At 41.4% G+C, this 25,955-nt stretch overlaps 1 protein-coding gene across 5 annotated transcripts; it reads left to right on the top strand.

The window, feature by feature from the left end:
- The first annotated feature begins 232 nt into the window (after window positions 1–232).
- Window positions 233–23,712, top strand: SECISBP2L (SECIS binding protein 2 like). 5 transcript variants are annotated; one of them, XM_015872968.2, is made up of 18 exons: window positions 233–547; window positions 8,271–8,449; window positions 9,735–10,059; window positions 10,608–10,743; window positions 11,151–11,380; window positions 11,476–11,500; window positions 12,211–12,344; window positions 12,579–12,710; window positions 13,063–13,146; window positions 14,099–14,266; window positions 14,415–14,556; window positions 15,318–15,487; window positions 15,680–15,812; window positions 16,343–16,505; window positions 17,211–17,431; window positions 17,955–18,109; window positions 18,593–18,812; window positions 19,244–23,712. In XM_015872968.2, the coding sequence occupies exons 1-18, from the start codon at window positions 455–457 to the stop codon at window positions 19,915–19,917; spliced, it is 3,384 nt and encodes a 1,127-aa protein (XP_015728454.1). In that variant the 5' UTR covers window positions 233–454; the 3' UTR covers window positions 19,918–23,712. The 5 variants fall into 5 exon arrangements, with proteins under 5 accessions (XP_015728454.1, XP_015728457.1, XP_015728456.1 ...); XM_015872971.2 differs by having other exon boundaries at window positions 267–472; window positions 12,229–12,344; XM_015872970.2 differs by having other exon boundaries at window positions 267–472.
- Window positions 23,713–25,955: the final 2,243 nt, after the last annotated feature.

Below are 25,955 nucleotides of genomic sequence, written 5' to 3'. Positions count from 1 at the left end.
GATGTCAGGCCAGGCTGAGGTGATCCCAACCCCGGTGTGCTTGTTTCACAGCCCGTCCCTGCGCTCACTAACACTCGTGCCACATCTTCGGCTTTTTATCCTCCAAACAAACGGTAGGTTTTTGTATTATTTCTTTTTTCTCCTTAATCGCTCCAGATAACGTCAAGGACACCGCTGCCGAGCGGCCGTTCGGCGCCGCTTGGGCCCGCCCGGCTTCCGTCCCAGATGATCCCTCCTCCCGCCGCCCTCGCCCCGCCGCCGTCCCCCTCCCGTCCCCGCCCCCGGCCGTGGCGTAGCCGGGTTCGGTTTCCGTGATCGCTGCGCGCGGGGCCAGCGCCGCCCTGGGTGTGTGCGGGAGCGCGGCCATCCCGGTGCGGGCAGCGGGCGCCATGGAGGAGGCAGCTGGGAGCCTCCGTCGCCCTTATTAGAGCCACCGCCCAGCCCAGCTGGAGCCATGGACAAAGCCGACAAGGTGCGGGGGGCGGGCTCGGCGCTGGGGAGCCGTAAACAACCGAGGTGGGAGGCGGTGGCGACGCCCGGCGCCGCGGTGAGGGGGGCAGCGGCGGGTGGTCGGGGCAGGGAGCGGTGGGTGGCGGCTGTGGGGCCCGGCCGGTGTCGTTCTGGGCTGCCGCGATCGGGGACGGGGCGCGGCCCGCGGCCTGCGGACACCGGCGGCGGCTGAGGGGGGTGCGGGTCGAGACGGGGCGGCGTCCCCGCCTGGTGAAGCCCCCGGCCGGGCTCAGCGCTGGGAGCGGCTGCGGCGCGGCCCTTTCCAATGCCGGCCCGGAGCTGAGCGCCGGCCTGCGGGAAGAGTGGGGCTGTCTGTCCCTCCTCAGCCTCCAGAGCCAGGACTGGGTCTGCCCGCATTAACTCCAGGGCTGTGGGACTCGCCCCTTGCTGCTCGTGAAGGGCCCTGCACCCTATTTTGGGCCTCTCCCTCTGGTTCCTATAGATAGATTCAGTTTGAAGGTTGTGGAATAATTGCTGTTGTGAGGCATAGTTTGAGGCCGTGTGGTCACCAGGAGGGACTTCTGCAGGCTTCGTCAGAACTTCATGGTGCACACGACCTGGCGGTTGGAGTAATGGAAATATGTGCAAGGCTTTGGCTGAACTTTTTAGTGCTGGGTGTTGCTGATAGGGAACAATATATCTGATATCTGGGCATAGAGGGCACTAATTCTGGAAATCACCTCTCTTCTTTCTCCTGTAATAGTGAACTTGCTGTTCTCCAAGTGATTGGTCTGCGTTACTCTTAACACTCCTCAACTTATAACTATGGAAAAGGTTACGCTGGAACAAAAGCATCTGTATCATTGTTTATATACACACAATGGGATCTTCCATGGTCAGGAGGCAGATCTGGATGATCCATCTGCAGTGAGGGCTGTCCTCCATTGTGGCCTCATTGTAATTCTAAGCTTCAAGTTCAGCAGAACGTTTTGCAGTTCTTGTGTAGATTTCAGATGTTCCTGGTCACTTTGTGCCTTAGCATGACCAGGATTTTCTGCTAGTAGGGTGAGCCAAGTAAATAACACAGGCTTAGAGTAGAGCACTGTGTAGATACATTGCTTCTCATTTTGTTTGTGCTTTTAAAGAACTATGGTATGGCTCGTTCTGTTTGCAGCATATCTATGCCTGCTGGTGCCTTGCCCACTAGTAAGGCTTCTAGACAGGCAAATTAATAGCTGTGAAGATTCTAAAATGGTTCAGCTGTCATATTGCTTTTGTCTCTTAATTATGCAGTAACAAGTGAAGAGATTCCTAACTGCTTTGAGTTCTTTACCTTTAGTGCAGTGAGATAGCTTGTAATCTCCATTATCAGTGTAACTGTGCGGTCAGGTTGCATCAGTTTTGGGTGCAGTTCTGATTTCTTTGATTTGGTCTGCTTTTGCCACATGCATTGTGTGACGTCTCATAAATGACTATCAAAGCACGATAACAGTTTTTCTAATTCTTCTCTTCCCTTTCCCACGTATTACTCACCCAACCACAATAAAGTAACTGTTCCTGCTGATAGGAATAATTACTGTGGAATTAGAACCTGGGTAGGTAGGAATACCATGCGATGGTAAAATGTAGTATTTCAAGGGTAAGGGAGGATAGCAGGTGCCTTTGGTGGGGAATATGTGCTGAATGAGTAAATCCGGATGAGACATCGGGCACCAAGAACATGTAGGCACCTGTATGAGTAAACAGTGTGGCTGCACGCTGCTCTTGACTTTTGTTACTTTAATTCTTGTGTGACTTTGCTTTTTGTGATGTGCCCAGTGATCTTTTGGCAGCTAACGGAGAGGGAAACATTAAATGAAAACCACCTGTTTAAAAATAATTGTTTTTATACTAGCATTTATTGTGAGCTAAAGCTTCTTCTGCTTAGAAGCAGATGAGTTTCAATGGTTAAGTGTAGGCTTTCTCTATGTGAGAGGCAGTGCAGTATGTGACCTTCAGCAGTCGTTCTATTGAAGCTGGTCGTGGTAGCGAATCCACTTCTCCTCTGCAGGGTACCACTGTGCCTCGTTCCTAAGTGCCAGGCGCTTGTCTAGCCCTGTGATTAAGGCACTTGGTTCTTTAATGCGGTTGAGAAATTAGGTGAAGTTGCAAAATCAAGTACCTGTGTTTGTACTGCTATTGCTTCAGTGCTGCCTGGTGTGCTTGCCTCTGCTATTCTCCACCATTCAACAGTTGGCCTGATAAAGTGCTTGCTGTGGTAGCCAATCTAGATCTGTGTGCTCCTTATTCTATTTAATTTCCTTCTGTTTCCTTCTCATGGCAGACTTTCTGACTGTCAGCAGACTGGAAAAGATCTGTTTCCTAGGTTTTACATATTGCTTTCTCTTGAGCCTTGAAAGTACAAAGGAATTTGGGTTTTGTTAGGGCATTTGTGTTATTACAGGATGTGTTTTTGAATGCGTTAGAAATACTAATGCTATGGTACATGAAGGTCTTCTGAGTGTTCTGATCACAGGTGTTTCCCATTGACTGCTTTGTGGTGGTGAGGAAGCAGACAGGTGAGTGGTTTGCTCTGGCACCTGCAGTGTGCAGACTGCGAGGCACTCGTACTCCTACTTCACACCGATAGGGCACATCAGCCTCTGAATTCACACTATCAGGTGCTGTAAGTACGATAAGTGAAGAGGATCCTGTTTGCAGCTTGTTATCTTTTGGACAAGCTTTGTGACTGTAAACACGGCATTTTAGTTTCTCCTACTTTTTTTCCCTAGAATATTGTTACTGAATGGTACAAAAGCTGACTTGTCCTGTTGTGCCATTAAAATATCAGTTCTTAATAATTTGTTACTTGTTTCTCAATATAAGGCATTTTCTTTTGTGAAAGAACTGTGTATGGGAGCAAGGGAAAAGGGAAAGGCCAACTCAATAGTGTATTTGCTTTAAGTGCTGGATCAAAATTACTGTGTTTAAATAAGGTCGGATGGAATGGTGTGTGCTGTAAAACGGCGCTGCTGGTGTTTCCAGTCCGACTGCATATTTACCATTCCTGAAGCATCTGCCACTTAGAAGCAGCTAATTATAGAAACGGCGACTTCCATATTTGTAAAGTTTATCTAAAATGGATGAAATGTCACCTGTTGTACTATTGGATTTTGAGGTCTAGAATTAAGAAATGGGGGTTTTCAAAAGCAGTTATTTGAGCTATGCTTTTTATCTCATGTATGTGATGAGACTTGTCGCTTCCAGACTTCGTGGCAGTAAAACAGCTGATTTCCTTGTAGCCCACTGAAATGCAGCATCTGTGTCTCTTTTCTCACCCTGTAAATGGTAAGATAGATACGCGAGTGTTCTGCTGTGAGAGAGCAAGCTGACAGTGCTCCCATTTAACGCTGAATGGCATTAAACTACAATGAACAAAAACTTTTCTAAGATTAAACATACAGCGCTATAACTATAGGACAAAGTTTACCAGTCTGTCCCTGCTTGTGTCATCCTCTGTCTTTGCAGCTGTTGATGACTACAGTAGCTTTTATATAGGAAACAAAGGGTCTCTTCAATATATACGCTGTCTTGAATGAGTTGTAATTGTTGGACTGAAATATGTAATGAGGCAGTGCAAAGCATTTTGCAAATTAAAGCTAGGGGGTATCTACAAAAGGGACTTCTGTGCAAGTCCTGGTTTCATTTGATGGAATGTTTCTGTTGATAGGCAAATAGCTGAAAATCTGCAGGTTCTAAATATAAATTGTAGTCATGCTGAAACAAGTTTAGTTATCAAAGGTCAGTTTCGATAAAGCTTTGTTCAACTTCGTGATGTGGAAGGCTGAATAAACACAAGAAAGTTGCGTGCCAGAGTAAAATTAGGTCTCGCAGTGTTTGCCTTTGGGTTGCCTGATCAAAACACTTTTTTTTTTGTATTAACTACACAGGGCCCAGCCCCATGTTTGCTGATGTCAGTGGCAAAGTGCTGATTTCTATTGGCTGCAGGGTAAATGGCCAGAGAGCAATCATAGCATTAAATAGTATCACAAGTGTTCTGTTGTAAAGATTACCAGAAGCTTGTTAGCGTTTGGCGTCTTTCTTGTGGGTGCCTTTTGTTTGCTCACGGCTGTAGATCAGTTCCATGATCAGACCTGCACTGCTCTGTTCGTCTGCACTTGTTGCTCTGTGCAGTGTGACTGCTGCCTTTGGGGAATTGCTGTGGTTCTTATCTCTGTGCTCTCTGGCTTGTCTGCTTAGGATTTGCCTCTGAAACAATGTGCTGCTTCAAAAAGGGGTCTTGTCTTTTATTCTGTGCTTGCAGGATTTTTTTAAACACCTTAATTGAGGCTGAGATTGCTATTCTTGCGTGTAGCTGGTCTGTTTGGATTACTTTAAGTAACGCACTGGAAAAGTTCTGCAGGTGAAAAGTGGTATTAACTTTCAAACACACCCTTACCAGTACATGATTACTACTATAAATAAGTACTTTATAGTTATATTTTCAGTACTTAAAACAACCAATTGCTCTGTCATAGCAATAGACAATCATTACCTGTATAAAAGAGGGGGCAACTGGGGAGGAAACGTTGAAGTTATTCTTCCAGTGCACATATCTAGGTTTTGTGAAATGAGCAAAATAACTTTGTTTTGCTAGATTTGTTCATTTATGAAATACCCAAATCTTTCTTCAGGGGTGGGAGGGAGAAATATGAAGAGAGAGAATCTTGTCTTTACTGGAAAGATATAAAGAAATCAAGTACGTTTTAGCAGTAGTTGGATGGAAAACTAAGGTAACTTTAATTTTGCAGAAGCAGTTTGGGTAATGTATTGTCTTGAAAATATTACAGCTAGAATAATCAAGAGTTCTGCAATCTCAGCATAATTTAAGGCCTCTGATCAAAACTATCGGTCCCTTAACAGGTAGGGTTTATCTTTGCCAATTGGCAAGAAATGCCTTCGCTGGGGCAACGCTGCTGATGGAGTCAGTCAGCTCCTGTGCTGATCACTTATCAGGTATTGTTAAAAGTGAAATGTGAAAGGCTACTCCCTTGTGAGAGTAATAATGATACAATTCGTTATCACAAAGATCGCTTTCCTAAGAGAGCTCTGCAAGTGAATTGTTATTAAATACTAGCCATTTTTCTCATATTTCTACATCAGTCTGCCAAAACAATGTAGGGAAAGAGCAGACTGGGAAACCCCTTAAAATACAGAATCTTGTCCCACCTGCATCACAAATATCAGATGTTTTGACTGTTCTCCTAGTCAGTTCTCAAGTGGTTTATAGTTAGTGTTCAGGCCAAAGTTCAGTCAATGTGTAGCTGGAAGGCACTGACCAGCAGGTTAAGTGTAGTTGTCTGAGAGCTTTCAGTGCTTTAAAGAGTCCTGTATTTCTGCAGAGCTCATCCTACTTATGCTCTCGAATCTTCTGTGGATGAGGCAGCCTTAGCATGTTGCTTTAACACTTACGCAACTTGGTTTTGTAGGCTAGCACACAACTGAGCTCTATTGCAAACAGTTCTGCAGGGCAATCTTTATGTGTTGTGGGAAAAATCTCTTCATTTTTGGGGTGTTGGTATTTCAGTCAATTACAACATGATCACTGTTTGAAAGCAGTTGATTTTCTATGTATGTATATTTTAAAATAAGAGTCCTGTGATTCTGTGTTGAAGCGGATGACTTGATTTCACAGGTGGGTCTGTGATTCACTGGTGAGCTCGGTGATAAGCCCAGGGTCTGAGTGGGAACCTTGGGTAGAGCAGGGCACTTCTGCACCTGGGAGTTGCCTCCTTCTGCTGAGAAGTAAATTGATGCATACAGGAATTAGATAACGATGAAATTTGAGCTGAAACTATATAAAATCTCATGGAAGAACTATAAATGAGCAGGTTTGATGGTGGAAGGATAAAATAAACAGGGAGGTGCTTTTTAATACGCATTTAATACCTGTTGAAAAATTTTGGTTCCATTTCTGCAAGTCGTTACAGTGGCTCTCATAGGCCATCTTTGCAGTTACATCTCGTTGGGTGTCAAATGGAGTTGAACAGAATTTAGTGAGATACTTTTGACGACTTTTGAAGTTAGCAGGGAATTCAGATATCACACATCACAATTAAGTTTTATGTGTACATGTATAGAGAATATTTCAGTATAATAAAAATGCTGCACCAAGCACTGGCAGTTTTGGTGACTTAAGAGTAAGTCACTCTGGAGCATTTACTAACCAAACTTCTTTCCTCTTCTCTTAGTTACAACCAAGTAATTAACTGCTGGTTTTCAGCTCATTTGTTTGGTGAATTACAGTGTGTCGCAGGATCCCAGTCATTTTGTTAGTTATGATTTTCTGCCTTTTGCTGATTAATTAAACTTTCTTCTACTTAAGTGTCTCGACTTCGTCGTTGCTCAAACAAATGTTTAAGCTGGGAGTCTTTCTTGTTCAGTCTGATATATTAAAAGTGCCTATTAATCAAGGAAAAAAATAACTGGCTTACTGGCGTCAGGCAACTGTATTTCAAAATGCTTTTGGACTTTCCCCTTCCTGCTTCTCCCTGCTCCTCACCTCATGCTGATAAAGGAAGTGCGTGATTTGCACGTGTTTTATTTCAAAAGTAAATTTGGGAGGCTAAAGGTATTACGTTTTGATTCTGGGCAGTAACAAAAATGTCAACCCCACAATCCAGCTAAAGACAAAGCGAAGACGTGAACTAAGAATTGCAAGGTAGCTGTGACTACTTGTCATGGTGTTTTCAGAAGTGTTGCTTACCTGATTGGGAGGGTATTGAACCAGTAGTGACAGGGATGTAAGGTTGTCCAGTGCACACTAAACCTTCAGGGTCCACTTCTTTAATACAAGAACATGTCCTCCCACAGGTTGTGTGTGGCTTTTGGGATAGTCTCCTGGACAAAGGAAAGAAACAGCTGTGGAGTCTTTGCCTGCTTTAGAAAGAAATGACTTGGTAACTAGTGTGAGACAAGGGAATTGAAGCCAAAAAGTTTGGAAAATTAGGTCTCTTCTGGCTAAACGTAACTTCTGTTGGAATATGAAATTTCAGGTTATAGTGCATCTGCATCTCAGAGTAGGGCTTCAGACTGACTGAATGGAGTGTTTGTCGTTATTGAAACATAGGATCCAGCTAATCTATTACCAGACCAAAGCTGTGGGTAACAAAGCTATTAAGCTGTTAAGGATGCCTTTGGGGCTGGGGGTAGTCTTTTCCTTTGAGAGCACGGTTTAAAACTTATTTCTAAGCAGTCATTAATTCTCTTATAATCACAAAATTTAATCATATTCTTAACACTTCAAAATATGTTAGTTGTGCAGATGGTGTATCACAGAAGAAAACCCCACACACATTCCGTCTATTTTAGCAGTAAACCTATGGTGGCTAAAAAATCTGTTCTATAATTGCCTGGGAACACGGTCAGTTTGGTAGTGCACACCAGGCATTACTACATCTTCCATATGTTGAATTCAATTATGCAAGCCTACACAACTGTGCTCCGCCTACAGTGCAAGTCTCTTTCTTTCTGTGTTCAGACTAGCATTTCCTCTGCAAGATCAGAACTTCAGTTCTTTTAAATTAATTGGTGTTTGTGCAGCACTTTGTAAAGGTTAATATAAATGCTAGATGTTGATCTGTTACAGCCTATGTTGACTGGAAGGATCTAACGACCACTTACCAACTGTTCTCCATCTCTTTTAGTTTATTGCAGAAGGCCTGTAGCCTTGTCACCCTTTTGTTTGCTGTTTGTGACGATTGCCACACAACATTATGAATCTTTAAGTTTTTCAAATGATTTAATTCTGTGTTTAATTACAACACTTTCTCTTTCCTCAGAATGTCAAGCTGTCAGCTGAGGTAGAACCATTTATTCCTCAAAAGAAGGGTCCAGAAACACTAATGATACCAATGGCGCTTCCTGGTGACAGCGGAGGAATTAATGGTGTGGAACCAGCTCCTATCCCCAGCTACCTGATCACTTGCTATCCATTCGTACAGGAAAATCAATCCAATAGGTAATACAGACGGTTGTGGTCTTAATGGGAGAAAACCTTTGTGAAAGAGTTTGAAATTTTGTTGTTGACAAAACTGCTTGTTTGTTGACAACTGCTTGTATATTCATTGTTTGCTGCATTTAATCTCCCCTCAGTTCATTACTGAGGATGAGATGCTTTTCACTTGTTTGCTTCCTTTTGCTTTCCTCAATTTGTATTCCTTGCTCCTTTCCCTTCCCGTGCTACAGAGGTTTGGCACTAATCTTTTGTCTGCTGCCTTCCAAGGCAAACAGGAGACTTTCTGAACCTCTGCTTATGAAGCAAGGCTCCAGGTGTGCAACTAGTATCCTGCCATGAGGGAACACCTGACACTGTTGCACTCAGTGTAGCTGTATCCAGTTTCCTTGAATAACTGGTTATAATGCATTATCGCTCTAGCCCAAATGTTTGTATTAAATCCACAATTGTAGCGATCATTATTTTGTGCTCATTATGTAAATACATGTGTTTGTTAGTTGATGTTGATAAGTTTACTCAATGTTTGCTTAGGATAGCACTCTATAGTGCTGCTCCATTTGCGTAGGTAAAAACAAAAATAATCCTTTAGCAACTGCCTACAGCAAATCTGTAAAACTATTCTACTGTTACTTTTCATTTACTTTCTGTAATATTTGGGCCTTCTCTGTGAAATGGGTTCCTGAGATGTGAAGAGAGAGAGTAATTGGGCTTATAGTGGTCTTGTGGTATGCTGTACCTCAGATAAACACTGGAAGAAATACCCACACTTCATTTCACTAGTAAGCTTCTCAAACATAAGCTGGCTTTTACAGGTGTTTCCTAAGGCCTGCATTTTCATAGGCGTTTTGAGCAAGGATGAAATGGCTGCCTGCTCTTATTCAGGGCCAAATATTCAGGCATATTAAGCTACCAGACTGTTAGCTCTCTGCTAGCTTACTTGTGGGAACTTGTCTCTAAAGTTGCTTATTCTCTGAGATGCTGAAAAAATTGTTTGTAGTTGGTTCAAATAATTTCTCAAGAGAAGTGCCCACCTCTGATTTCTAAACTTAATACTGGAAATTAAATAAGTTTGTATGTGCTGAGATAAACAAAACTGTATTTTTAATCTTTAATGTGGTTGGAGATCTGAACATTTAATTGTAATCCTTAAGATCAGTTACTAAAAACTAATGGTCTGTAAAGGGGTTTTGGCTTTATCTAAGAGTGATAGTTTTCTGATATCTGGAGTTTTCTTGATGAGGAAAAACTTACTGAGTGATCTTTTTTCTTTCCTTTTGAATTTTTTCAGACAGTTTCCATTATATAACAATGACATCAGATGGCAGCAACCCAACCCAAATCCTGCAGGGCCGTACCTTGCTTATCCTATAATATCTGCACAACCACCTGTTTCTACAGAATACACTTACTATCAGCTGATGCCAGCACCCTGTGCTCAGGTCATGGGCTTCTATCATCCTTTTCCTCCCCCTTATTCAGCACCCTTTCAAACAGCAAATGCTGTAAATACGGTTACTACAGAATGCACTGAGCGTGCCAACCCGTCTGGCCAGGTCTTTCCAATATCCACCCAGCGAAGCAGAAGCAGTAACAGAGGACCAGTCATACCAAAAGTAAGCCTGGCACAGTCTTTTTTTTTTTTTATGGCAAAAGTAAAGCTATAAATAAAAGTACTTGCAGAGAAACAGACTTCTCATTTGAGCAAGAGCAGGTATGGAAGTATATGAATGGAAGAGAAGGTGGGCAGAGAAGGTGTTAACTGGAGAGTTGTATGACTGTGTACAGTGATGTTTTGGGGTTAAAATACTTGGTGAGCTTAAAGTCTGCAAGTGTATTATGGGGAGTTCCCACTGTCTCTGCTAGTTTTGTCTGAGTTGAATTATGTCCTGAGAGAACAAAGTATATTCATGCTTTTTTAACCTTTTGTTAGGATGTGGATGTAGCCAAAAAAAGTTCATACAGAAAATGTTATGAAACGGTTAATTAATCCAATGTACAGCATTATTGCAAGTCCTTAATGAGTATTTCCCTTAGCCACTTGTCTTCAAACATGTGGCTTCTGTAGGGAACATTAGAACTTCCAGTTTATTTAGCTTGATTACAACTACAAAGTCAAATATCATATGGCTTATGTTTGTGCATGGCTCATCTCTTGAAACAGCAGCAGCAGTTACAGATGCACATAAAAAATAAACGTCCTCCAGTGAAAAATGTAGCCACTCAAAAGGAGACGAGTTCATCAGGTCCTGAGAACAGATCAAAGATTGTTTTGTTGGTTGATGCGTCACAGCAAACAGGTAATTCCTTGTTTGTTTTGGGGTGGGAAGGGAGTGCAAAGTATCTAGAACTTTGGCTACCAACTTTCTGAAATGGGTCCATCTTTTAAGAGGTAGCTTCTGAGAGAGATATTTGCAGATCAAGAAGATAATGAAGAAAGGCTGCTGGTATTTGCAGAAACCTTTTCAATCTGTCAGTACAATGCTGCAATAATGTGTTCCTGCAGAGATGTTGCTATTGCCAACAATACCTTTATCTTGTTGAGGGAGATGGATCTAAATGTTTAGTTGCTTTGGGAAGGTGGTTTCATTAATATTAAAGGAAATTTTTTTTGTCACATGCAAGGACTGTGTTTTTTCCTTTTGTTTTTAACATGGAGGCTTTTTGTGTCTTACTGACTAATTACTTTGTTAAATCTGTCTTGCAGACTTTCCTTCAGATATAGCTAATAAGTCACTTTCTGAGAGTGCCTCTACGATGCTTTGGAAGTCAAAAGGCAGACGCAGAAGAGCTTCTCACCCTGCTGCAGAGTCCTCTAGTGAGCAGGGCGCAAGTGAAGCGGACATTGACAGTGATAGCGGCTATTGTAGTCCTAAGCATGGCAATAACCAGGCTGCAGCTGTGGCTTCAAGAAATGCAGATTCTTGTGCAATGAATGTATGTGAGCATAACTGATTAGTTTAACTATATTTATATCCCACAGACCAAAAAAAACTACTAAAACATTTGTGTTTTTCTTTTTTTCTTTTCAGGTTGTTGAGCCATCAATAAATGCAAGTAAGCATTTTTGTAGTGAGCTGTGTTATATTTTATTAGGCTATGTCTTTATTTTGCTTTGTCTTGTTGGGAGTGTTCTGCTTCCTAGATTCTGCTGTAACTCATCAATTACTTCTGAAGATTTATCTTCACTTTGATATCCATCACCCTTATCAATACTGCTTTGTTGATTTGTTGCATGGAAGCATATAAGTAGCTCTTACTAATAATTTATCAAAACCCTTCTCTCCTCAAAGGAGGAAAAAAAATCCAGGGCTTGCAATGGAAGCATCCACACAAGGCTGTGTTTCTGTTGTAATTTATTTTCATACTTCCTTACTCTGTTGGACTTCAGTTTGAGAATGGAATTGTGGTGCTCTTCATTGGGAAGTGAGAAGCACACATACTTTAATGGCATGAATAGATATGATTAGTCCAGTAGTAGTGGATAATGCTAGTGGCTGTTGTTTATGACTGGACTGAAACTGCTGTGGGTGTGCATGCAGTATTTCCTTTATCTGCCTGCTTGCCAATAATGACAATCTGAGTACCTGTTGTGTGATTCTTCCATAAAAATGATTCAGGTAACTTCTGCAAATAGCTACAGAAATAAATGTTCTAAGAAGCGTAGAACTACACAAAGAACTGTATTTGTACTAAGTTTGATTTCCTGATTCTGGTTCCATGTATGTCACTGTGATGTACTGTCATACCAGTTCCTTTTTTTATAGCTGGCACTTTCCTTACAGCTGGTGTAAGTTGGACTAATGTAAATTCCCAGGCAACTCAAAAAAAGCCTTGGATTGAAAAAACACAGACGTTTATTAGAGGTGGAAGACAAGCTGAGCAAAGAAATAGTTCACAGGTATGTTGTTAATGGTTCTAAATTTAAGTATGCTGTTTCTTACAATATGAAAATAAGGAATCTTCTATCTGTAGAATGCTTTTTTAATGTTTAAAATAGTCAGCTTGTTAAGTATAATTCCATATAAACTGTGCTTTCTTCATTGCTAATTAACAAATATGGGTGTCCTACATGCATACGCACATCTTGAAAAGTTGAAATTGCATAATACCAACCCTGTTGGTTATTTTGTAGTCTGGTTTCAGATGCAGAGGCCACAGCACATCCTCAGAAAGAAGACAGAATTTGCAGAAACGACATGAAAAACCTCTAACTACAAGTCAGTCGAGTAGAGCAGAGCAGAGTCCTGAGCCTCTGTATTTTGAGGTAGTGTTGCATGAGAACTGTTAGTGCATTGGTGAGATAAATGTAGAATAAGTGATGTTATCAAAAGGGAAAAGCTGCAAAACTGTGTTCTGGCCTGCAAATAGCAACTACTGTTCTGTGACTCTTTTCCTTCCTAAATACAGCAGAACTTATTTGAAGAGGTAATAAATAATTCTTTTTTTAAAGTTATGCAGACAGAACTTTTTCTGTCATTTTCTCTGGCAGTCTCGAGCACTTCTAGTTTATGTAGATCTTCAGGATTAGATTAAACTTGCTGTTGTCCTTTCAGCTATTTCAATAGGTACTTTCAATGTGACCTTTTGTTCTGTGCTCTTATTTTTTTGTTGTTTAGGATGAGGATGAGTTTCCAGAACTAAATAGTGACAATGGCAACAGCAAAAGTAGTAACATGCAGCAGAAGATTTCACCCAAAGTAGTAAGTAATTGTTCTAAAACGAAAGCAGATTACTTTTAAATTAGCAGAAGTTGTTTTGAAACTAAATATTCCAATATAGATTCATTTAAAAAAGATATAAACTTATGTAATGTCTAAGTTGTGATATTTGCATTGCTGGCTTCAAATGTTTAAAAATGAATTAAATGGAGCGTAGAACCAGTCTTAAAAAGACTACTGCCTTCTTGTCTGTTAATGAGATTGTTAATGAGATGGTGCAATATGTTTGGACACTTAACCATTTCACTGCTTGTTTCTCAGGAGTTTTTTTTTTTGCTTTTCTGAAACTGTACGCTAAATTTTGAGTGAATAGTACATGCAAAAGGATTCCTGAGATTGATTTTTGAAGATTATCTGGCTTTATTTGTATGAATACCTAGATTACATCCTAGTTATTCTTTGACTTGAGGGACTTGCATTTAGACCAGTGCTTTGACGTGGGGTTGTTATGTCTGCAAATACACAGTGTTACAGTTTTCTGAAGTAATTAGTTTGGTTAGGTTGTTCTGAAAGGAAAATAAGCTAAACATCTGCATTAAGACTGTAGAAACAAGTGTTGTGGATGCACTCTTTTATATGTGATCTTCTTAAACATTTTGTGTCAGAACTGTGTAAACTACTTAACCTGTTTGGCTGCTGTTCATGAAAAGCAAGTTCTGCATGAAATGTTTTGAGTGGGGGGAAAAAAAAATCACCCTCATTTAGCAATCTGACTGGAGAGCACCCTGAAGATAATTGGAAAAAATATAATTTTCCAGTTGAAAATAAATACCTAAAATTTATCAGTTTTCTTATCTTACTTGGGTCATCCAGATGTACTTAATTGGTCTTACTGCTGGCTAAAACAATGACTCATTTGGCTTCTAGCATGTTAATGCTTTCTGAGGTCTTTAAGGTCTTTAATTGTGTTGTATGTACTGTTTTAATGCTCCAGTTAGATGACTTACCTGAGAATTCTCCAATCAATATAGTCCAGACTCCAATTCCTATTACAACTTCTGTACCGAAGCGTGCTAAAAGTCAGAAGAAGAAGGCCTTGGCAGCAGCACTTGCAACAGCTCAGGAGTATTCAGAGATAAGCATGGAACAGAAAAAACTCCAGGTATTTAGTTTTCTGCCCTTCTCTCCCACTGTGCAGTTGATAGGAGTATCTTTTAGCAGCTGCCTTCTTTTGTAAAATCAAGAAGCTCTTTTCAAAGACAGTTTTGCAGGTGCTGTTTATTTGACAGCATGTGATGTTCATCCTACAGGAGGCTTTATCAAAAGCTGCTGGAAAGAAGAGCAAGACTCCTGTTCAGTTGGATTTAGGGGACATGTTAGCAGCTCTTGAAAAGCAGCAGCAAGCAATGAAAGCTCGTCAGATCACCAACACCAGACCTCTTTCATACACAGGTATTTCAGTCACTATATGCATTTTTGTGACGATGTAAGTTTGAAATGTAATTGTTCTCTTAAGTATGCTTTTCATGTCAATACTTAGTGCAAGAATAGCTTTTTGTATGCTTGCTGCTGAGCACAGAACTGATACTTTTCATAGTCATCTATTGTAACCCCCAAATCTCATTCCTGAGCAGTGGTATATATCCTAGAGTCCATTGTTGCGCAGCTTACCATGTGTGTTGCTTCAATTACCTGCTTTGAGTTTCATCTGTGTTCAAACATTAATTAAAGTTGGTAAAGTTATATTGAACAGCTCACCAAAGAATGGCTGACATTTTCATTTGAGGCTATATTTATTTTATTCTGTGAGAAACAGAAGTTACCTAATTACATGCTGCGCTCTCATCTGTTCCATCCTTCAGCTAACTAAGTCTTTGACAGCAGAATTAAAACCAACTGTTTGGATAAATAGTTGCAATTTATCTTACTACTGTGATGTTACATATTGTCATTTGAGAGATCCATTATCAGTGTTATCAAGTAGTTAATTTCCTGGAATCCATAACTTCCGAAAACACGAGGCTAAATTAAAGAAATCTTAAAACCATCTGGAAGTCACAATATCAGATGATGTAATTTTCCTGTCATTATGAACTGCTTTTTTCCAAGGAAGGAAAATGTACTTTAAGAATTCATTGGTGGAAATTCTGAAAGAAATGTTGAAAGAAAACTGACATGTCTTCTAGTGAAACTAACATCTTTCTCGTATTTAGTTGGCAGTGCTGCTCCCTTTCATACCAAAGAGCCTACCAACAGGAAGTCTTTAACAAAGGGGCAACCATCTATGGGTTGCCTTAATCCTTTGGATTCAACTGCTCCAAAAGTGAAAAGAGGAAAAGAGAGAGAGATTGCAAAACTGAAACGCCCTACAGCACTTAAAAAGGTAAATGATCAGCCATAGTGTGTTCTGATTGGCATTCTCACTTTAAAAGTAAGAACAGTTATTACGGTTACCCAAGAACTAGTGTAGGGTAAGGAATCATGACCTCCTCTCTCTGGTTCTTGTTACACAGATATTTGTCTTAGGCGTATAATGTACTTAAACATCTCAAGGTGTTGTTGGTTCTGTTCATAGATCATTTTGAAAGAGAGAGAAGAGAAGAAAGGCCGACTATCAGTTGATCATAGTCTTTTGGGATCTGATGAGCAGAAAGAAGTTCATATAAGCCTGCCTGCTGATCAGTCTCAGGAGCTGGCCTCTCAAGAAGGTCAGTTTCTCTTCCTTCCCCTCCTGCTTTCCCCCCTTGCACCATGACTAACCTACTTGATGTTTTCTTTTTATGCAACGCAGTCTATTGGTGTTATCTTTTAATTTTTTTTTTCTAGCATTACAAAAACTAGAAACTAGACCTTTTCTTTTCCTGATATGTCTTATTTCTTCCTCGGTTGTGGGAAAACTCAGTGTAGTATTTGTTCTAGGTACGCAACCTCCATACAATACTTGTTCATTTATCTAGAGTGGATATTTGAAACCTGTGGGATTAATTATCATTTTTGATAAATGGATGCTGTTGATTGCATTGTTTTAGTTTTGTTGTTTTTTTTTTTCAAGCCAGAAGTAATCCAGATGCGGAAGTTAAAAAATTATGGTTTTCAGATATAATACTTGTCAATAAATTGGAGTATTTGTGTTTTCAGAGTGTAATTTGGAGGAAGTGAGAGACATGAGAATTGTAATGCTGTTTCTTTTGCATGAAAATGTCTTTGTACTTCATAGTATTTCAAAACTGTCTTTCAGAAACGGGGCTAAGTATGCCCAGTGATACTTCACTTTCACCAGCAAGTCAGAATTCTCCATACTGCATGACCCCAGTGTCCCAAGGCTCGCCTGCTAGCTCTGGAATAGGTAGTCCAATGGCATCTTCTGCAATAACCAAAATTCACAGCAAGAGATTCAGAGAGTAAGAGCTCTGCATTATTGGATTCAAATTTTGTACTTTAGGTCTCTTTCATTTTTAAATGTGGATGGATGTAGTGAATGAACATAAACTAGTTTTAGTCAGTACAAGCCTGTGCAAGTATTTTCTTGCAACTTTGTCTTCCTGTTGATGGGTAGCTACATATGTTTCAGTGCGTGTAAATGTATGTACACTTACACACAGATTTGTGTGTATGTATATTATGTATGTATACATCCACATGGATTTTCTTTGCTGGAACAAAGTAATCTTGAGAATTTTTTTTAAAGGAGGGCTGGGTACGCTTTGTGGATAGAAAAGAGGAATGTTTACAAATGTTGAGAATATTGTAATATTTGCTCTTCCTGTGTTATTTACTAATTTTGTGTTTATTTTTAAGATCATTAAGAGGAAGTGTAATTGTTTGTGGCACTTCCTGGAGTGTTTCTATGCCCTTTTAAATAATCCTTTTGCTCAACATTTTGAGGCAAGGGATTTTACTAGTAAAGTAACTGTTTTTCAAGATACTTCTTAAACTTTGCTTATGCAGTCTGATTTTATTTTTTAAATCCCTTTTAACAACTTCAAATAACTTCTTTTTTTATCTTCAAATATCTTGAAGGTAATACAGTTCTTCCTTTAGTAAGGAAGACTCGGTGGGAATTGAGTATGTGCTTTGCTAATACTTGATGCCTTTTGAATTGACAGATACTGTAACCAAGTTCTGAGTAAAGAAATTGATGAATGTGTGACTCTGTTATTGCAAGAGCTTGTCAGCTTCCAGGAACGAATTTATCAAAAAGATCCCATGAGAGCTAAAGCAAGGAGAAGACTTGTGATGGGATTGCGTGAGGTTACTAAGCATATGAAGCTCAACAAGATCAAGTGTGTAATTATATCTCCCAACTGTGAAAAAATCCAATCAAAAGGTATAAATTATAGAAACAAGTAACGCCTTTAACTCATTTTATTTATGGTTTTCTTGTGCCACTGTGTAGCATTGATTAGCAAGGTTAGTACCACTTTTTAGTTGCTGTGTCATGATGCTCTTTAGAATCAATTGTGCAATTGCCAGTGTATATTTATTTCATTCTCTTAATATCCTGTTTTGGAAGAAACTTCTCCATGAGGAGTGAAATAGCTGAAGATGAGCAGATAATGCCTATAGTAGACTTCAGCTTTATTCCAGTGTCTCTGATATACTTGAAATCTTGATCTCGGAGTCCTCTTAAGGAGGATTACTTAAGAGGAGTGTTATTGCTCAAAAGGAAATATTTTAGTCAACCAACACATTTTTGACCCTACCAGAAATACAAATAGAGTACCCAGTAGTTTTATGGTAGTGTTTCTCAAAGTTTTACTGGCTAATTTCAGTTAAAGATGGGATTTAGGATGTGTCACCATGCTGTGACTTTTGACTAGGTATTTGTTAAATTTCTTTCTTTCTTCAAGGCGGATTGGATGAAGCTCTGTATAACGTAATAGCCATGGCACGGGAACAAGAAATTCCATTTGTCTTTGCTCTTGGACGTAAAGCTCTTGGTCGTTGTGTGAACAAGCTGGTTCCTGTTAGTGTAGTGGGTATCTTCAACTACTCAGGTGCTGAGGTGAGTGGTTCACTTAGTATATGGCTGGAGAGAACAGTTATGTTCCTTATAGTTGAGAATTATTTTAGCATAGAGCAGTACATAAAGTATGTTTGATAATGGTCTTGAACTGATCTCTTTTCAGTTCTGTTTTTTGAAATTCAGCTTTTTTTCCCCTGATATCTCAAAGTCCAGTGTATTGAAACACTTTGCCCACGATACCTCTGTAGCTTTCCTGTAGACTTAAAAGACCACATGAATTTCTCTGGAAGGCTTAAGATTGTAAAGAAAACAGTGTTTTCAAGTAAGAACATCTGAAAGCGTTGTAAATGGGCAATGGTGTTTATATTGAATGCAGAGCTACTTCTTGGTTGAAGTGAAGGTGTTTGGTGTTAGTAGGCATAAGCTTTGTTATGTGCTATACTGTTGATTAAGAGTAGAAATTTACTTTTTTCCCCTCTTTTAAATAAGTCAAACAAAAAAACACCCTGTCTTCATACTTAGGATTTATTTAATAAGCTGGTATCACTGACTGAAGAGGCCAGGAAAGCGTACAGAGATATGGTTGCTGCAATGGAACAAGAACAGGCAGAAGAAGCCCTAAAGAATGTCAAGAAGGCACCTCATCACATGGGTCATTCTCGTAATCCCTCTGCAGCAAGTGCTATCTCGTTCTGTAGTGTTATTTCTGAACCCATATCTGAAGTGAATGAGAAAGAATATGGTAAGTGTTCAAAAAAAATTACTTCTGTAACCAGAAGCTGGAGATTACTGATGCTACTCAGTGGAAAATGTAGCTAAAAATACAGCATTTCTTCATTAGTAGCCTACAGCTGTCTGGGATAATGCTAAAATTGATTCATTTTGTAAGTCACTTTTCCTGATCAATACAAAAAATAACTGTAGGTTCCTCTCTACTGAAGTGTTACAATTACGTAACGTGTTCTGGTGGAGGTAGATTCCCAAGTTTTACTGAATTTGCATAGAAAAACCTAGTAGCAAAGCTGTACCAAATAAACAGTTGATTTTCTAGTTAAGATTTTTATGGAAAATGCGGAATAATATTTAAAATGATTGTTTCTAGGATGTTTGAAAGAAATAATTCTGTATAAAAATTAATCTCTTTCCTGTGCAAATTTCTTCTGAAACTTGTAGAAACAAACTGGAGAAACATGGTAGAGACATCCGATGGGTTAGAAACCTCTGAAAACGAGAGAGAATCCTCATCCAAGACTGCAGTACCAGAAAAAGCTGGCAGTGGTCAAATTGCAAAATCTACCCTTAATAAACAGCCACCACTGGCTACAACCAGCGCTACCTCAGCAACAAATCATGGGAAAGCCACACTAGGTGAGAAAGAAGAGGTAAAACCAGATGACAACTTGGAATGGGCTTCACAGCAGAGCACGGAGACGGGATCACTGGATGGCAGCTGCAGAGATATTCTGAATTCCTCCATGATCAGTACTACCAGCACTCTTGTACCAGGAATGCTTGAAGAGGAGGATGAAGAAGATGAGGAAGATGATGAGGATTACGCCCATGAACCAATTTCTGTAGAGGTTCAGCTTAATAGCAGAATTGAATCTTGGGTTTCAGAGACCCAGAGAACTATGGAGACTCTCCAGCTTGGGAAGACCCTTAGTGGTGCTGAAGAAGACAATGCAGAACAAAGTGAGGAGGAAGAAATAGAGACTTCTGAGCAGGTCGATCCAGCTGTTGATAGTGAGGAATGGACAAACGATAAGCATGCAAGTAACATCCAGCATAAGCCCACCATCTGTGGTTCTCTGAATAAGGAACACACGGATTCCATCTACATGCCATAAAAAATCAGCAGGAACTCAGGAACTTTTTAGAAATTCTATTAAACTAACTGTTGTAAAAGTTGCAGCCATTATTCCCTATGCTTCATCTCAGCATTTTGCACTGTTAAACATTTAATGCTTATTTAATTCACAATATTTTTGTAGCTCTCTGTTACTTGTTTGATTTAAAACGAGCTTAGGTTTTAATCACCATCTATTTCCCAGAGTAGAAACAGTGTGGAAAATCTTTTGGTAAGTAATCACTTGATGTCTCATAAAAGGAAACTTCTTACAACTGACCAATTTTAAGCAGAGCTCTTTTATGTGACCATTTAGCTCATTCTCAAAGAGAGAACGTGCATTTTAAGACTGACAAGTTACCAGTGCTTCTCACTGGTGTTCTGCCAGGCGTGTCAGTGTATTTGGCTGTGATTTCTTTCTAGTTCTGTCTAGAAACAGAAGCAAGATTGAGGCGATTGTTTTCAAGGAAAAAAAAAAAAAAGCTGGAAAAAACCTATTTGTCATCTTCATGAAAAGTAAATAGAGGAATTCTATATGTGCTTCTTATGCTGACGTAAATGCAAGTTCTTTGTTGGCCTTGGTGAAAGCATCATTAAAAAGCTGCTGATCAGATGAAATGATTACAATAAGCTGTACCAGCTTTGGATATCAGAAGAACTTTAAGCTAGAGGGATGTAACTACTGTATTTATTATTTTATTTACAAATTGGCAATATTGCATAAAAACAGGAAAGGAAAATTGCCCATGCTCTCAGCAGGTTGCTGTCTGCCAAACCATAAAGTAGATCACTAACTAATCCCTATCCAGGGCTTTCAGTAAACTGATGACTTCCTTTTTCTCGTCCGACTTACCTCAGGAAAGCTGTTTTTGCATATTGTAATCTATGTAACATTACAAAAAGAGAGAATATTTAACAGAGAGTGCAAATGATGCAGTGGCTCAGTTTACTGATAAGTTCGTCTGCATGCTTTGATCCTGGCCACCTTCTTATTGAGTTCAGGATGGGTTTCGGTTTGTACTCCAAATATGACCTCTTTCTGCCTGTTCTCATTTGTGGCAGCTTTAGGAATTAACTACTTCCTTTCCTACTCTAGAGGTCATCCCAGGAAAGGGGGAAGTGCTCTGCAGTCTGGGGAGGTGTTTCAGTTGCTCTGAGGTTCAAGAAAGAAGCATCCCCACCTTGATCCACATGTCTGTAGAGATTTTCTGTGGAATTTGTTGACTGATGATGACTTCATTTCAAATTGGAGTATGTTCAAACCTTTTACGCAAGGAGTGTTTTCCATCTTTGTCTTTAAATTGGCAAGAGATGTACTGAAACAGCCAGCAGCAGGAGCTTCGCTACAACAGTAGCCAAAGAGTAACTCGCATGAATACACTTTAATTTCACTTCATTTTTCTTTATCACTTCTATCAAAATTCATTTAAAAAAAAAAAACACAAAACCCTCTGGATTAGCTGAAAGAAAAACACAGAAGTAGCGTAGTTGGGTGTTCAGTCCACACTTGTTATTAACGTGGGACCAGCGCTTGTAGTAGTAGTAGTGCTGGCATCTTGAGTTGCACTGGGGAAATAAGACTCTGGGTTTAGTAATGGTCCACCCCTGGGTTTTTGAATGCTAACAAGAATAATGGAATCTGTGTGTCATGTAAATAAACCTTTGATAGATACTGGCATAGCAAATGCTATGTACATAGGCAGTGTAGAGAGCTGCTTGGACTACTGGCTGTTCTGTCTTGTTCTTAGTTCCTTACTGTAATCTTCCTAGATACTAGAACAGGCATTTTGTAAGAAAACAAAGACTGAGGATTGACGCCTCCCGAATGTTAAACTTTTCACTCTCTGTATGGCAGACTTCCGTCTGTGTGTTTGCACAGAGTTCTTGCTTTAGGAAATGATAGGTGTTTGAACTGCTGACAAGCAAAACGTGCCCTTGGATGTGTAAGCACGTCTCAGCGTCAGCTGGGATCGGTGTGTACACTGAGGGCTAAACAGAACATCAGAAGAGGAAAAAAAGATGTTTGTAACTTTTCCATTTGCTTTTTTCAGTGCCAGTGATTCAAATGACTTTTGATCTTGAAGTATTAGCATCAAATGCATCTTTTTGTATATCTTTTTGAACTTGGACTGTCATTTTAAGATTTTTTGACATTTATATATATATATAAAAGAAACTTGTAATATTCAGCCCACTACTTAACTGCAGTTTTGCTACAGGTTTAATAGCTCTTGAAGGTGACATAGCACTTGTAATATCTCTCAACTTGCCAGCAAATAAGGAACTAGTCTCTTTCAGTGGCAGATCACCCTTGGAGGAGCAAACGGAAGGTGCAAAGGAAACTGGTCCCAGTGCTTCCTTTAGGGTAGGCCGGGGATGAGCAATAACAAGGAATGAGATTGCAGGTCCTTTGGGAGTGATCTATTTGCATCTGAGTTTAGGGAAGTTCCTTATCACTTGAAGCACTTGAGAAGAGTATCTCACTGTGGTAACTTTGATTTTTATTATCACCGGAATGGGGGGGAAAAATGTTTTACAGTACCGTGACGTTCTGTTTTGAGTAGCTGAGTTTCTATTTGGTAGACAAGTCCACAGTTTATTATACAGGCTGCTCGGGTTCCCAACAGAAGGTGTTTCTGTAGTTATGGGTGTATAGATATTTTTGTTGTGAAAATGACTATTCAGAAAAGGAGTCTACTTTTCTTAAGACATTCTTTATAGAGATAATTTCACCACTTAATTTATCTGGTAAAATCAAAAGTAATGTATCTGTGGTAGGGGTAGGGATCTTTAAACTGATAGAGACGGGCTATGTATGCAACCTATTTATATAAATACTTCAAGTATCTCCTGACACAAAATGTGGATTGCAAATATGTGAAAGGGAAAAATACTGAAGAGCTTTTGTCCTTAGTTTTGCCGAGTGGAAGATGGCGGAGGTTCAGGACCTGCTGCTGTCAGCACACGCTGCTGCCACAGGCTGCGGTCAGACAGCTCAGGCTGTACGTGGGTATTTGTACAACTGGAGCTAACAGTGACTGGGGGTATTGACCTGTGTTCTAAACATTAATTATAGAAAACGTTCAAAGATGCACTTGTTGGTATTCTTATGGTAAGGGGAAGAGGGGTCCTTAGTGCTCATCTGGGTGGGGGGGAGCTTACACAGTGTGGTTCTGTCCGGTTCTTTAACACGAGCTTACGTTTAGTAGTGTTACCTTACACACATCTGTAAAGAGTATTATTGTTTGAGAAGCTGCTGTTTGCTGAAGCTGTCACTGAGTATTTTCTGTGAAGCTGTGCCGACCAATGGAGCCGTTGGTGTCAGTGTTAGTCGTGTCAAGGTGAGACGTGGCCATGAAACAAAAACCAGCAGATGCAAGCCATAAAAACAGGGCTCTGCCCCACCTGCCTACGTAAGGAAAGGAGAATGTTCAACCCCAAACTTCCACTCCTGTGAATGGTAACAGTGAAAATAGAAACCCAGTTGGCACAGCCCACCTTCTCAGTGTTCATCAATAGTTCCTGTATCTTACTTTTAAATAGACTAATTAGGAAAGCTGTTTAATCTTTAATGTCTTAAAAGATTTCTGGTAATACTTAGGTTAAAGCAGTAGAAAAATTATGAAATACAATATGAAGGGGTTTGTTCCATTTCTTTTTTTTTTTTTTTTTTTTTTTTTTGCTGTATGAAGGATAATTGTTCTGTCTACTTTTTGGAGTAATAACAGCTTTTTTGCACTATGTAAATACTAGTGGGGATTCTTCCATAACTAATAAAAATGATTGTAGAAATTGATGGCTTTGGGTGATGTGTCTGTTTGCTGTTCAGGTTCTCCTGAGGTCAGGTTGGGGCTGGATGGGGTGGCTGGACAGGAGTGCTGGCACCCAGCTCTGTGTGCTCAGGGGAGCTCAATTAGGATTCCTTGCATTCTGAGAATCAGTCTCCTTCCCTTTGCTGCTGCCTCCATGTGCTGCGTTACCTTGGGAAGCAGCCGGGTGTTGGAGCACCTTGCCCCTGTTGTGCAGTGACTCACTGGCACTGCTCACGCTTCCGCTACTAACAGTGTGTCATTAGCTGGTTTTGCAACTCCTACGGGTGAGAATATTTGTAGCAATTCAAAAAGGACACGGCTTCATCCTGTAATTTTCAGTTTTCTATTTCTGAGCCTTCGCCTCCTCTTTCAGTTCTGCTCCTGCACTTGTCCTCTCCTCAAAGTGCTGCTGTGACAAACCTTAGACAGCAAGCAGTGCTGCTCGTGGAATCGCTCCTCAGACCTGAGCTCTGCACGTGTCTCTTCAACCCCAGACAGGTTTGGGAAGCCTGTGTAACTTGTGCTGTGGAAATAACAAGATGATGGAGGCATGGAGGGGGCTGTGCTGCCCATGGTTTGCAGTGTCAGCTCCTGCGTGGCTCTTTCAGGGGTCACTGTCAGTTCACCACGAGGGCACCTGGAGGTGGTGAGGTGAAGCTGTGGGTGGCAAGAACTGGGTGTTGCTGATGGTGGACGGATGGAACATGTTAAGAGGTAAAAGCAATAAAACTTCCCTTCAGATTCACTATGGCAGCACAGTGCCCAGCCTGGGGGCTCTGAGAGGGGCAGTGTGGGGTGGCCCAGTGGTGCGGCTGTTTGGCCCTTTCAAATGTGTGCCAGTGCCTTACCCTGTGGAAAAACACTCCTTAGCTGCCATATCCATGTGACAGGAGCTGATGTTCCCTGTGTGCTGGAGTACAGATACTGAGCCCCCTGATGCTATAAAAGCACGATCATTTCCAACTTCCTTTCGCGCTGGCTGTAGTTCTGTGCTGCTGAAACCTGTTCGTAGGGAGGGGAATTCTGCAGGGATGGAGCTTGCAGCTATTTTGGGCTCAGCTGAGCTTTGCCTTTGCTTCCCTCCTGCAGCAGGGCTGGAGCCAGGCTGTGGCTGCTGCCTTTAGAGCACTATGGGACACAGAGAAGCACACACTGCAGGGGCTGCCTGCAGCTTCCCACACCCAGCTGTAAGCAGTGCTGGGCTCCTTTCTGCCTGCAGCCATGCGTGTCAAGGGGGATGTGTGCAGTGTGAGCTCGGTGCACGTCTGCATGAATTAACACCGCTGCTGCTATTTATGTGGGGTGGGGGGAATCCTCCATTTGCTCCATATGTTCCGAGGGAGGCACAGAGCTCTACTGTGCAGGCCCAGCTCAGAAGTAGCGCTGAGCTGCTGCCTTCAAGCCCCGTGAGAGGGTGCGGGGCAGCTCCCACACGGGGCAGCACCGTGGGAGGGGGTCAGAAAGCAGCAGGCACCTGGAGGCCCTCAGTACTGCGGGCAGCCAGACCAAGCATGAGCAGCACCCACGGCTTCGTGTGGGCCTCACACAAAGCAGAGGCCCGTTTTCTGCAGGCTCGGTTGTGCCGGTGCTTAAAGGCGCTTTGTTCTTGGGGCGGCTGGAGGTTGGATTCCCAGCATCTTCAGCAGAAATCTTGTTTGTAGCCCCGAGAAAAGACTTTTTAATAGACAAAGGCATTTTTCTTTTGCCCTCCACCCCCTCCCTGGCTAATGTTCCTCGGACAATGCCGCTCTTTGCTGGTTCTGTTCTCATGCTTGTATGTGTGTCCTACTGCTGGAAAAGCACGGCCCTCGCTGCAAACCCCTCGCACGCCGCAGTCAGCAGCTGGAGCCCCGAGAGCTGTGCGGTGCAGCGCCCGGGATACGGCTCCGGGGCTATTGGTATCATTCTCTATTCCTTCCAAACGTGCCCAGAAGGGGCGGCCTTCCAACCCCATCACCGGCCTCGGGGCAGCCCCGTCCGGAGGCTCTCGGCCATCAGGTCAGAGCTGCAGGTGCAGCGCCGCTCCGCCACGAGCCCCGCGGCTGCGAACAGCGCAGGGAGCAGCGCAACGCCTCCCTCCGAGCCGTGCACCGCCTCCGTTCGGTACAACGACGCCTCCGTTCCACGCGCCGCGTGAGACGCGGGATCCCGGCGCGCGCTCCCGCCCCGCGCTCCCCCCATTGACTCGCGCGCTGATGGCGCGTGTTTCGGCGGCGGGCTGTGATTG

This window comes from Coturnix japonica, chromosome 10 (genome assembly GCF_001577835.2).
Source record: "Coturnix japonica isolate 7356 chromosome 10, Coturnix japonica 2.1, whole genome shotgun sequence".
NCBI lineage: Eukaryota > Metazoa > Chordata > Aves > Galliformes > Phasianidae > Coturnix > Coturnix japonica.
Note: the sequence above shows the minus strand (reverse complement) of the source record. Positions and strands in the feature narration are given on the sequence as shown.